Here is a 14834-nt window from a genome sequence, read left to right as displayed (position 1 = left end):
TTATTGGGCATCAAAGTATAAAATTATCAATATTTTTAAGGGTTCTTTTCTTCTTTCTTTTCTTAGACATAAGTGGTTAAATACCCTAGTTCTTGAGATGTATCTATAAATTGATTTTGATTAATAAATGCTTTATCAATTAATTATTGGTTGTCATTTTTAGTTATTTCTATATTCTTGTTTTACTATTTCTTGATTGGCCATCTAGAGATAAATATATTGTCTAATCTCAAAATTGAGAGGAGGGATTAGATAGACCAAAGAATATAGAGAGCTCGGTCGACCCATTTGATTGAGTTGATTAGTATTTAGGTTTGACGCACAGACGAACAAATTGCTTGGTTACGAAATAGGATGAAATATAAATGCTCGTTAGTTAGTCTATTTATCCCCGCTCGATGATGTAGTTAGATAGATATTGGAGTAAGAGAGGAGAGGTGTGTAGTAAGAATCATACAATTAACCTTATAAACTAGTAAATTGACAGCTAAATTTAGTTCTAAGCCAAGAATATAATACATGAGATTCATTGCATGTTGAAACCCTGGAATTTTCAACTATTATAAGTAATTTTATTATTTTGTTCTTGCATTCTTTCCTTTTGGAACTCTTAAATAAATAATTAGACCACTTTACTTTAGTAAAAATAGTTAATTGACATGTCCTTTGGGTTCGATAATCTGGTTCTTTTAAGAGTCACTATATTACTTGAGTGATTGCATACACTTGTGTGTGCAATTAGGAGCAACATGTTTTTGGCGCCGTTGTCGGGGACTTAGAAATTAACTATTCTTCTAGGTTATACTTTTTCAATTTTTTTAAATAATTTTTTTCCAAAAATTATTTTCCATTGTTTGAATAATTTGGTATTCTTATTGATATGGATGATTGGGATAAATCGCGGTTAGGTGATGAAAGTCCTTTATGTTAGATATGTGGTCATAAATATGTTCATTCAAATGGTTTTCTATATCTTATTCCCTTCCCCCGAATCCCTGTTATGATTCTTCTATTATTTCCGATGTTGGTAGGAGCGATGAAGTGGAGAAACAAGAGGCGCGCAATGTGAATTCACTTATGGAATGTACGGACATGTTGGACAAGGTTAATTCAAAAATTAGCGAACAAATATTTGAATGCACAGACGGGCACAAACAAAATCATGAAATTACTATATAAGCTTGATGATATTCAATTAAAAATTATAGTCCAAGCTGAATTAGAAGTGATTGAAGTCCAACAAGGAGAAAGTTACGGAGAAACAGAGATAGTAAGTCAATATTGGATACAAGAAAGCTTGAAGAATCTATTCGTGATGGTCTGACATACATGACAAAACAACTGATTAAAGGAAGATTTGAGCTCACACAAGAAATAGATCAACTTGGCTCAAATATTCATTTCTTGGAGACTCAGTTGAACAAAAAGATTGAGGTGTCTGATGCACAATTACCAATTGTCTTGGATGATGACCAACTAGTGGAGCAAAAAATGGAATTCCAACCATTCAACTATACCTTATTCCGTAATATTGATGTTGAGAAAGAGTACAAAATTAAGAATGTTGTTAATAATGTTGCATTGGAGTTGAGGCATTTTGAATCTCATGCAAAACACTTTTCTAGATCATTTAAACTAAAGGATGGGTTTATATATGAGGAACAAGGCCCCTACATCCTAAATTTTTTTAGTCCACATAGAAAAAATGACATTCCTCACATAATGGCCAAGAAGTGCAAGATGTGACATATATTACTTGGTTTTTTTATCTTTATACCACACCCTTGAGAGGAGCAAAAAAATAGATGTAAAGTTAGGGGTACAATTCATAAGTTCAAAAAGAAAAGAAAAGTAGTGAATTTACTTGTGTCGTGTCACAACATTAAATTAGGTGCTTATTGGGAGGCAACCCAATTTATAGTGTAACTTCTTGTTTTTTAGTGTCATTTTTTGTTTTGTTTTTACATATTTTGGAGAAGTCTAAGTATCCAAAATTTGGAGCTAAGGATCACGTTTGAGCTTAAGTGTGGGATGACGACCCTTGATGAAAATTAAGAGAACATGCTACAAGGTAGACCTAAAGGCCTGAGGGAGTATTTATAACCCTTGTTTAAATTTTTTTGATGCTTTGGGGACATATCATCTTTTTAAGTGTGGCGTGGAGGAATAAATTTCTAGTTTTTATTGTTTTATTGAGTCTTTTATTTTTTTAAAATGGGTTCCTTGGCTTTTGTTTTCGGTTCTTTTACTGAGAATAGTCATTTTGAGCCGATTGTCTTTTATTTTTTTAGATAAAAGTTAAGACTCATTTAAATGGTGTGATACTTGCTATTCAGGCCTAATTTTTTAGTAGTACTTTCTTGTGAATGCTTGATAAAAAAAATACAAATTCTTTGACACTTAAGCTCATGGTTTCGACTTTGTATATAGTTTATTTTATTTCGTAGTTTATTATGATCCTATCTTAGAAATGGAATTGATCCATCTTGATCGATACTTGTCCATGTGTGGTGAGAATTTGTTTGTTCCATATTTTGCATCTTCGTCTAGAACCTTCTCTGCATGTTATTGAAGAGAAATAAAAAGTGTTGTTGTGTTTAGGAGATTATAATATACTTTCTTTGATTTGTCTGGTAAATCTTAGTCTTTTCATATATTATATCATTAGTTAGCCTTTTCGAGTCTGTAGCTTTTTGTTGGCAGTCACATTTTGCCCTTGACTATTTTGTTGAATCCTTAGTTTTTGCACTTTGCTTCCTTAAGCATTATAGCATACACTTATTCTAATTATCAAGTCTGAGAAAAATGGGATGGTTGAGTGAAAAAGTAATCAATGATAGCTACAAAGTACTTAAAACCCCTCTTTGAAAGAAGTTACCTTGATGATGACTCTGGTCCCTCCAAGAACATCGTACACCTTGACGCATGTAAAATACGTTGAGGGTGACTATTATGAAAGAAAACTTTAAAAAAAAAAGGAGAAATAATTGATTGAAACATTCTTGAGATGATGAGAATTACTAGTCAAATAACTGTTGAAGAGAGGGATGAAAAAAGAGAGAAGAAAATAATGGGTGATGAAGCTAAAAGTATAAAGTGCTTAAGGAAGTGTAAGTCACTATTATATAATTTTCCTACCCATCCACTAGCCTATATTACAACCCGTTAAAGTCCTCATTGATTATATTCAAACATGCTTAATTGGTGGAGATATACATAATGGTCAAGCCTATGGTTCTTTGTGCATACATGTGAATTTTATTTGTGAATGTGAAAGTTATTCTTGATATGAAGTCCTTAATTTAGATTCAATCTTTTGAATTGAGTGTGTAAACTATTATTCTTGTGAGGTTACTTGTTTCATGATGGATAAGTGACTTTATTAACTTTCTTTGATGATGGTAGCGAGCAAGCTTAAATTTGTCGAGTTCAAAGTCTTTTCTTGAGGTTAGGAGATTAGACGATTGTTGTTTATAAATGTATTGCATAATGATTGAGAAGTGTACTTGATATTTTCAAATTGGTATATGGTCTAATTGTTTGTATTAACCAATGTGATGACAAACCTAGTATGATTTATTTGAGATGAACTTTAATGCTTGTTCGAAGTCGAGCAAAAGTTTAAGTGTGGGGTGTTGATGTGAGGACAAAAATAGTTTTTCTATCATTATTTGCCTCCCATTTGTTATTTATATCTGTCTTTTATTAGCATTAATTTTATGAATTGTGCTAAACAATTTATTTTATTTGTAGGATTAAATTGGTGTAAAATTGAAAAATTTGGAGCTAAAACGAATTAAAGATGAAAGGTTGAAGAAAGAAATCAAGCAGACAGCTCAGTGGATTAAACTTTATAAAATAATATATATATTGGTCGAACTAAAAATTTGAATTTGAATTGAAGGCTGCTATGTGGCAGATACTAAAAGGCAGCAAAAGAATTGAGGCGGTTGGACGAGTTGTTCATGCAGTAGTCAAGTTCCGCTTAGTTTTAGTTTCTCAATTTATTTTGAACTCAGTTATTTATTCGAGGTTTTTTTACATTTATAAATAATCCATAGAAATAATTATTGGGAATGAATCAAGATATCAGAGATCAGAGATCATTATAGGCATCAAAGTATAAAATTATAAATATTTTTTAGGGTTCTTTTCTTCTTTCTTTTCTGTAATGACCCTCAAAATGAACTAGGATAAACTAGAGATTCACATGATTTTCTTGATTAAATAACCTGTAAAAGTAACAAGAAATAGTATCCAAGGGCTGGAATGAATGGTTTTGAAGTCAAACGTCAAGGAACGACCAAGACGCTCACAAACTAGTCTTTTGTGTGCTAGTGTGTTCTAGTGTGTTGAATATGTTTTGGTGTGTCGTTCGGAGTCTAAAATGATGAGAGGTGACCTTAGAATCTAGATAGTCGTGTTTAGGGTTAAAACTTCCGAGTACAAATCTCCAAGGACCACCCTATGGGAGGAGTACCCAAACGTTTGCCAAAAAGTTGTCAAAATAGCAGCCAATTACGAGCACATTGATTGGGCGTCAATGGCTTCCATAGGTTGAAAATTAGAATTTTGGATCTTAGATACATTTGACCACTCTTAGTCACCATTGAAGGACTACCAGGATAGGCGTCAATTTATTGACGGACCATCAATGGTGGTCGTCAATGGTCACCTGCAAACTATCCAAGTCTCGGCCAAGCCAAGGGTGGTTAGGTAAGTTCCACCCTTGGTTAAATAAATAAGGGGACGGTTATTTTAGGTTATTTATGGAATTTTAAGTATATTAAAACAACTAAACCCTCACTTAGACTCAAACATCAGAATAGAACCCTTCCCTCCCAAACAGATTGTCTCAAGAACACCATTGAAGGTCTAGGTCAAATTCAAGCTAGGAAAAGGGGTTTCAAGAGATTTCTTCTTCAATTTTCGTGGACTTCGCAATACTAAGGTATGATGATCCTTCATTCTTGAATAACCTCTCATTCAACGAGTCCAATTCAAAGGTTTTCAAAGGTGTATCAATGATCAATTTTCTCAATTTCTATTATCATCGTTAAAATATTTTCTAAGTCATGATATTGATGTGATGATGTTGAATCAATAATCAAGGTTAATAAGATTATTTTTAATGGAATTCCTTAAATATTATTTGTCCAAGTCTCCTAAATTGACTTATGAAGTGGGTTTTGTGACTATGGTTTCATGTTGATAGAATTGCACATAAAAAATTGAGTAGTATTATTGGTTCCTATTGTCATCTATTGCTATCCATGACTAATTATGATAAATTGTTGGAGAATTGAGAAAGGGTGATCATGGCTTGGATGAAGGGTAAGTTGACCTAAATTGTTCTAGTTCTTATTAAATTGTTCTTGGTGTGGTATGGTCCACTTATGGTGGCGGTATTTAGCTATTGAATATGTATGTGTATGTGTATTGTGATCATGGACTTGAAGGCATTGAATGTTAAGTAAAGTAATGTTATGATGCGTATGTATAGAGATGTATTATGAAGTTATGCATGTGATTCTTGAACATAATATGACCATTGAAGTATAATGTGAATGTGAAGTATGTTTGTATGTGGATTATGATGAATATAGTATGATTATGTTTAAAGACAATGTCATGGATGATGGTGGTTATGTGAAATATTTCTAATATATGCACTTACACACATGAAAGAATGAATAAAGCTAATGTAAAATGTAATGAATGTGAATCTATTGAAAGGTTTCCTCAATATAACTCTAATGAATAAATGGGGGGTGTTGGGATGAACACTTTTCCGTGAGTAGAGGTGGAGTGTCTAGAAGCAATCTCAATATTCCTAAGAGTTTTCCAATGAACGAATGATAGGTTTGGATGAGTATTCTTCAGTGGGTAGAGGTAGAGTACTTAGTAGCAATACCTTAACCTATAATTAATTAACGTAATGAAAGTCTAATACTCTGTGGGGATTAATGCTTAGTATCGACAAGATATAAAATGGGGTGGATACTCTCCGTGAGTAGAGGTGTAGTAGCTACTGGGGTGGATACCGGGATTCCATGTTAAGCTTTCATGGTCTATGTATGTTAAAGATTACCCCACAAAATAATATAATGAACTAGGTCTTCCTAAGGGTGTGCTACTTAGGGTAGGTGGTGAAATGGGACGCCATCTATGCATTGCACAAGTAGGCATTTAAAGGGAGCATTGGTGTGTCCTTATAATTTTAATGAATGAATGGGTTTCTATAAAATGATAATGAAGTAAGTTAATTGTATATCTAATGTTAATGAAGCATGTTGATCTCATGTCTAATGTTAATGAAGGTTATATAACTTGTTGAATATGATGTGTCTAGTTTAGGGTGATTCTAAAGAAGCACTAAGTGGCAGTAGTAGTATGAGATGCTACTTTCGAATTGCACTAGTGTAACTTAGAGTTATCCTAGGGATTGGTCCTTATGTGAATTTCTCAAATGCATGAATGTTGACTTATTGAGTTGTGTTGGAAAGGAAATATTCTTATCTTTGGTAGTCTTAAGGAACACTTAAGTGTGTATTGAAGAGGTTGTGTGGGCGGTCTCTTCATGTCTTACTTAGGTGGGTCTTAGGATAACCTTGGATTGAGGGTATAAATGGTTAAATGGGTTACTTAATGGATATGGTTATATCTAGTAGATTATGGGAGTATTACCTTGTATGTTGATGATTGACTTGTATGATGTCTTTTACACTTGGTTCATGAAGTTTTATCAAAATAGCATGAAAAGCATATTTCAACTAAAATGTCCTCTTTAAAGCATGTTTTTGCATGATTGTCATACTTAGTGCTTAATTGAACTAATTCCATATTTTCCTCTATTGTCTACAAAGTGTAGGTGTTGGCATGTAAGGTGATCTTTAAAGTTGAAGCTTGGGAAGTAGAAATTCTCTCAAGATTTGGGTATGTCCTCATATGTCGAGGACAAGACTCCTTATTGCTAATTTGTCTTTATTAAAGACATTTTTATAATACTTGTATGTTTCTTTCAATGTAAGGGTCGTGTCCCTATGATAATGAGATGTGTCTAAGATGACTTGTGACGAGACTTACTTCTTCTTACGTTTTATAAAAGAGTTTCTACATATTGATTTTATTGTGAAAAGTTTTAATTTTTCAGTACTTTTCATACCAATGTGATGAATGAATTCTAAGAGGCTTGTATAAGACCTCTTCGAGGTCGAATACGCCGGTTTGACTAGGGGTGCTCTCGGGTCGTGAAATTTTCTTCGAGATTAGTGGCTAAATGCCCTAGTTCTAAAACTGTAGCTACGAAATAATTGTTGATTATTAAAGGTTTTATGAATTAATTATTGGTTGTCACTATAAGTTATTTCTATATTATTGTTTTAGCATTTCTTGACTGTCTATCTAAAGATAAATATATCGTCTAATCTTAAAATCAAGAGATAAGGGATTATATAGACCATACAATATTGAAAGCTCGGTCGATCATTTGATTGAGGTGATTAGTGTTCAAGATTGACGCCCATACAAAAAACTTGCCTGGTAACGAAATAGAATAAAATATAAATGTTCACTACTTAGTCTATTTATCCCCGCTCAACGATGTAGTTAGATAGCTAATTTGAGTAGGCGATGAGAGGTGCGTAGTCCGATTTATACAATTAACCCTATAAACTAGTAATTTGACAACTAAAATTAGTTCTAAGCCAAGAATATGATACATGAGATTCATTTAATGTTGCCGCCCTGGATTTTTCAACTATTGTAAGTAATTTTATTATTTTGTTTTTGCATTCTTTTCTTTTGGAACTCTTAAACAAAAAATTAGACCAGTATACTTTAGTAAAAATAGTTAATTGACAAGTCATTTGGATTTGATAATCTGGTTCTTTTAAGAGTCACTATATTATTCAAGCAACCGCGTATACTTGCGTGTGCAATTGGGAGCAACAAAATTCTACTAGACTCATTTTGGTACAATGAGATCAACGAACCTAGGGCTCTGATACCAACTTTTTCACGACCCAGACCGTCGTGATTGGCACCCACACTAATCTTTCGGTGGGAGAACCATTACTACAACTTAGACTAGAGAATGTAACCAAAAAATATGCATTTAAAGATACGAAAACAGGTTTAAATTCCATTTAAAATACGGAGTTTCCATAAACTTCAAAGGTGTAAGCAAATTACTTAACCAAAACTAATACCGAAGAATAACTCCTAGAATCTGAAAGTCATTGTATCAAAATTCTACTAAAGAAAAGTCTAAGGGCAAGAGGCACAATACCAAAACTAAACAACACCTTAAACAAATAGTCTGTGTCTGAAAAGTGTGGACTTTAACAAGAAAGATATATGGAAGCCTGAAAGAACTGGTTCACCCTTGAATTCAATCACACTCAATAGTCACCTAGCTGAGGTCTATCAATAGCCACCTGAAGATGTCATGTACTAAACAAAGAAATAGCAAGTGCAATATCAGTACACAAGCATAGTGTATTGGTAGGATCACGTGGCTATCTCATTAGGTGAAACATAAATAAGTCATTACAACATAATAATAGCATGCATACACTGAACATTATCATCATCATTTAACATAGCATTTCAGAATTCTCAAAAATAACAGCTATATCAGTAGTTGGTCCTCTCATGAAACCAAACTCAAACAGTTAGCATACCAGAACGTGGTACCCGATCCAATGTTTCTGTTAGAACGTGACAGCCGATCCCAGTTAGTTATGGCGGAACGTGGTAACTGATCCTAGTTAGTTATGCCGGAACATAGAAACTAATCCCAATCAGTTATGCTAGAATATAGCGACCAATCCGAGTTAGTTATGTCCAAACGTGCAACCGATAAACACAACACGATCAGAATCACATGTATATTCTCAAAATCATACAATCAAAGAAGTGATTCATGACATATAGTTATTCATATATCTCATTTACAACAAGTTTTACAAAAAAAGGCAACATTTGCATACATACATGTATCATAATGAAGCAAAAATAAACCTACATTACACAATCATAGAATCACAATCATCACCAACCTCCAATCCAAGCTTTGATCTTCCCTTTCCGGATTTTTTTCCTTTGTTCATGGTCTAAAAACATCAATATAACAAAAGGATCAACAATCAAAGGTCTAATTATCCGTATTACAATAAACTCAATAATCTTAGCCTTAACTCATGATCCCCATAACCCACATTTTCAGGGGTTTTTCCAGTATAACTCACAGATCAAAACCCTCCCCTATCGATAGTTACCCAAGAAACTAAGTTCTACCAGTTGAAGCATGGATTCGGGGAGTAAAAATTGTTAGGTTGTAGAGCCTGATTAATATTTGATGTACTGTCATATATTAATGTTCTCGCGGTTCAACCTCCGCGGTGAGTTTGGCAAGGGGTTATGGGGGGCGGGAGCCCCCCATCCGAAGGGGGGTTCGGGACAGCGGCCCGACCTAAATTTTAGGCTGTACTATTTATTCTCCATTTATTCTCTGTAACCTAAAATACTCTGAATAATTAATATATATACCCCACCGCCGTGGAAGTTTACTCACGGGGTCTTACCACGAAATATTGATTTCTCTCTTTCTCTCTCTAGATCTCTCATCTTTTTCTCTCTAAAGTTCTTGTATTCTTCATTCACCAAGTGTGTGTGTGTGGATTCGATCCTAACAAAAACCTTACCTTTAGCTTTAAAATAGTGAAAAATCGTCAAAAACACACCTGGGGTAGTTCCTTAGCTCTCAAAGTCAAAAACTGCGGAATAAAACGTTTTGGGGCTTTTATTACGGACTTCAATAGCGTCTGCCCCGCTATGGTGGCCCCAACCTGCCACAGCGACCCCGCCCTGGAGGAGATAATCCCGCATAATAGCTTGCACAGAAACAGTGAGCAAATTTAAGAATTCCCAACCCGCATTTCACAACACACCATCATCCCATGACATTTAGAAGATATTCGTTCATGCTAAGATCCGTTTCGGGAGTTCTATTTACTCAAATTCAATTCCGTAAAGTCATATGGGTTTCTTCATGTCTTAGCTATCCATTCATGTAATCAAGTTCATTAATAGCTCTCTCATTTGTTACCCGATTTCCTATATCTCACTAACTTCGATTTCATCCAAATTTGGACTAGGCTAGGAAATCTCAAGTTATTACGAAAAAGTTTCTTGTCACCAATTCTTTCTCCATTGGCAATTCCCTAACGAAGGAATTCAGGTCGTTACACCCCCTCCCCCGACTTGATGCCCCTAGAGGGGCTCCAACTACACTGATGTTTTTACCTGTTGAAACAAAATTTTACCCATTCAATATAAACTTTATTGGACAGAGAAACAGCAATTATTAGCCGGAAGAGTAGATGGTAGATTAAACAGCGCGGGCGAGCAGTGTATCATAATCACTACTAAGCCACCATATACAAAGTGATTTTCTCCTGAGGCTTGTCTCAATTTTCACCTTATGAGTTAAGTTAGGCGCAAATTTCATTCAAAAGGTAGAATTATTTTTTACCTGAAAGAAGAAAGTAAAAGTGTTTAGGGGGTTTCTGGCCAGTCCTCCTCAGAAAACATAGTTGTGGACCTTTTATAGTGATAATAATCTTGAATATGATTGACTGATATAGATAGCTTTCACTTGACTTTGGCCCGATTGTGATAGAGAATATAGCATTTGTGTCCACAGACTCCATCAATTTGGTGGCTTTGATTTCCAGTCACTAAGCACTTAGATGGATACCCTCCAACTTCCCAAGATCGAGTTGGAATTTCTTTTGTTCACTTGGGAACCTCAAGAAAACTATAGGACATCGGAAACATTTCCCTTCTGGCTTTATAGTTAATGAACCTAATTATGAACTTATGTCATATACGGATTTGGTTATGGATATGCATCAGATACAGGTTTGCGCAAGTATGGTATGCCAAATAGTTTGAAAGATCGGCTTGAGGTATGTGAAAGATGTACATAACATAGTCTAAAACAAACAGCTATAACATATATATAGTTCAGTACCTATGGGGAGTGGAAATGACTTAAAGACTGTCAAAAGTTAAAACTATCTCCGTCAGGAGAAGACAAGGATAGACAACCATTTAAGGAAGTATGTGCTTTTCATCAATTGTACAATTAGGGAAAAGGCCAATTATGATAGAGATGCGTCCTGTACAAAGGTTAAAATCAATGAAAGAGTTTGTGAAAACTTAAAAGGATTTTAGACTGTTTTACAGATAGTCACAATCTTCCAACTAATTCTTTAAGGTTGAATAGGAAAGCATTTCGAATGAACACTTAATCGACAGAATTACAAAGGGAAATAATGTATTAACCATTCAATTCAAAGCATACACAAAAATAGGCTATGAAAACTGTCCAAAGGAATCTTAAATTCTCTGATAGTGCTTATTGTATGTGTTTGCAGTTTGTAAAGAAGGCTGTTGTTGTTGGTTCTGTAGCAATGAACCTTGTGTTGTGAATTGTATGCTTGATTTTGCACTGTATAAATCTTGAGTTATTTGATCATTGGTGATTGCATTGCCTGGTAAAAGTTGTGTATGGAGATATTCAGACCATTTGATGTCTTCAGGATCAGGTACGGAGGGATGAATATTGACTTCTTTTTCTGATTTATCATAATCTGCAGTTCCCCAGGAGAAGGCATTGCTATCAAAGAAAGAAGAGTTCCTTTGCAATTCAATACTAGTACTACTTCCATTGCGCATTGAATCATTACTTGCTATTGCTGCTATTGGAGATGTCAGAATATTATCATTTGTGATGCTGGAATTGAACTGATGAGTAAACATTTCTGAATTCTTGGAGTTTAAAAGGAGATTGTTGGTGTTTGAATTTATGGACAAGCCAATGTTTGAACCATAATTCAATTGCTGAAAGGAGAGGTAACTTGTCAACTGATCAAGAGGCTTATTGCAGCTAGCGGTGGAGGTTTCGTGTGTGGTAACAAACCTTTCAAGAAAGAATTTGTGTGTTAGTGGCGCTGCAGAAGTAGTCGTATTACTAGGATAGTCGTCCATAGTCATTGTCACTAAAGATGACTTTGATTTAATTCCGTAGTTGGAATCCTCAATAAAATTCAGTTCACTTGAGCCTTCAGAGACTTTCTCAATATTCATACTGATTGCTGATACCTTCTCTTCATTCTCAACTACGGATAGAAGTTTATGAGTGTTTGGATCAATCCCTTTTTGCCTTAGTTTCTTCTTAATAGAAGAGTTCCATAAGTTCTTGATTTCATTGTCGGTTCTTCCAGGTAATCTAGAAGCAATCTGAGACCACCTAAGCAACGGGAAAAGAATGACTCATTACATTCATGAAAAGTCTGAAAGAGTAAAAGAATGAAGAATATTAATTTACTTGTTCCCTAAAAGTGAATGAAGTTGAATGATCAAATTCTCTTCTTGTTGTGAGAATGTTCCTCTTTTGAGGTCAGGTCTCAAGTAGTTAATCCACCTAAGTCTGCAGCTCTTTCCACACCTCTGAAGAGCTGTATATGAAAACGAAAACTAGTGTTATTGTACGTGATGCATTATTGATGAAAACAGAGAAAGTAGTAGCGTACCTGCTAGTTTAGGGACTGAACTCCAACAACCATGACCATATTTAGTTACATGATTTATAAGTTTCTCATCTTCCTCAGGGGACCAAAGGCCTTTCCTCAGCTTCTTTTTGTAACAGCAAGGCCTCCCCATGTGCAAAACAAAAGGTCAAAAAACAAGGCAAAGTTTTTTCACCAAATGTGCAAATGGGTTTTAATTAGAGGGAGATAGATGTTAATCATCATAATTAGAGAAGGAATCAAATAAATAGAAGGGAGGAACCATAATACTACTAGTAGTAATCTCAAGGTCATTTTCACAACATCATTATTTGATTTTTAGATTTATAAAAACACCCTAAATTTGATGTAGATTATTAGTTTCATCTTGGAATATTGAAAGCCTTAAAAATAGTCATTTACATTACTAATTAAACTTAAATACATCATTCATCTTGTAATATGAGTGAAATATACCCAAAATTTTCACCAAGTTTAGATGTGTTTTCAATAATTCTCTAGGTTTTTTTATTAAGAGTTTCATGCTTATACAAGAGCTTGAAACCACTTGTTATGTCATGTGTCATATCGAGAGTTTATCTAGGTTTAGTTATAGGTATTTTAAAATTGTCAATAGTTTGGAAACAAAATTAATAATTTACGCTAAATTCAGGGTGTTTTCAACAATTTGTTAATTTTATATTCTATATACCTACAATGCGAAGATTTTTTTTCACTATCATGTAAATTGCAACTTATGGCTTTCTATAACAAGCATATTACCTGTAATTATAGGTAAAATGACAATGATAATGTATATATCTTTTTACATTCTTTTTTAATCTTCCCCTTTTCTACATTTAATGTGAAATTGGAGCACCAATAATCTTACTTGCTTTTGTCTTATAGCAGGATTTTGAGAAAATTAATGAATTTTACAGCACTTGTGGAGCACTTCAAAAGAGATGTTTTTTTGTTGGAACAACAAGGGCATTTTGGCCTACATGACTAACGGTTTATAAAGTCTCAGTCGGTTAAATAAATTCAGAATAAAATTATGAACAATTTCTAATTATTAACATACCTTAAATGTCTTTCATGTTTGATATAAGATTAAAAAAAATTGTAGTCTTCATTCATTAACATTAAGTTATTCTTTTCACCAGGTGGCATTTGAATAATTAACTTTCTCTATCACTGATCATAATCACTTTGTATAGTGTTATTAACGAATAATTATTAAAAGAAAATAATTTTTAACTACTTGGAAACATGAAGGGTATCTTCCATTTGCTCTTGAAAATCATTTATATTCCCAACAACTCCCAATATCAATTATCTTCCTTTCACAGACACAATCAAACAAGATAAAAGAAAAAGGAAAAGGGTCAAAAATATTCTTGAGCTATAGATAATGGTCTAAAAATATCCTTCATCCATCTTTTGGTTTAAAATATCCTTCAATTCATCTTTTTGGCTCACTTATACCTTTGAAACTAACAATTCTCTCTTTATTCTTTCTCTTTTAAAAAATATTTATTATGTGTCATTCTCCTAATGGATAGTATAAAAAGTTCATCTCAATTAGATTATTTATCATTATATCCAAATCAAAACAATATACTTCTTCAAGACCCCAATTTTTTTATAGAAAAAATTATATTGTAATTTTTTATTATTTATTTATTTTTGGATCCAACTCCTCTCCATTTTCTCAATTTTTTACTTGGATTGAAGACTCATGACAAAAAGAAAATTAACGTCTAATATTTAATTAATTGAATCGAAATTCTAAACATGATATTGATGATTAACATTTTACTAACAAAAATTATGTCATACTCATAGCAATATATTATTTTATCTACAAATACATTATACACATTTTCTCTATTTTCCTACTTAAATTTTTCCTACGGCTACGACCATTCATCTACTTTTTTTTCTTTCATTTTTTGATGAGTTAATCTTTTAAGTAAAATTGTTTGTGAAATTTTTTCTTTAAAAAATAGTTATCACATATTAGCCAAAAAAAATTAACTTAAAAAATTTTCTATTTATTTATTTTTAAAAAGGAAGATAGAATTGTGGCCCTATTAATATTATTATAATATATTAATTTTTTTTTAAACAAACTTTTAAAAGAATAAATAAATTAGAGAAAATACAAAAAATTACTAAATTTTTTTTTAAAGAATAAATAAATTAGAGAAAATACAAAAAATTACTAAATTTTTTTTGTAAAAATGGGGTCTT

General features: G+C 33.1%; 1 protein-coding gene across 1 annotated transcript; it reads right to left on the bottom strand.

Annotated features, from left to right (window-relative positions):
* Positions 1-11327: 11327 nt before the first annotated feature.
* LOC107002043 (transcription factor MYB61-like) lies at positions 11328-12732 on the bottom strand. The gene is made up of 3 exons (XM_015199969.2): positions 12603-12732; positions 12398-12527; positions 11328-12319 (listed from the first exon to the last, which is right to left on the bottom strand). The coding sequence occupies exons 1-3, from the start codon at positions 12730-12732 to the stop codon at positions 11407-11409; spliced, it is 1173 nt and encodes a 390-aa protein (XP_015055455.1). The 3' UTR covers positions 11328-11406.
* Between the last annotated feature and the right edge of the window lie 2102 nt (positions 12733-14834).

This window comes from Solanum pennellii, chromosome 10 (assembly GCF_001406875.1).
Source record: "Solanum pennellii chromosome 10, SPENNV200".
NCBI classification, from domain to species: Eukaryota; Viridiplantae; Streptophyta; class Magnoliopsida; order Solanales; family Solanaceae; genus Solanum; species Solanum pennellii.
The sequence above is the reverse complement of the archived record's forward strand: the minus strand, read 5'-3'. Positions and strand labels throughout refer to the sequence as shown.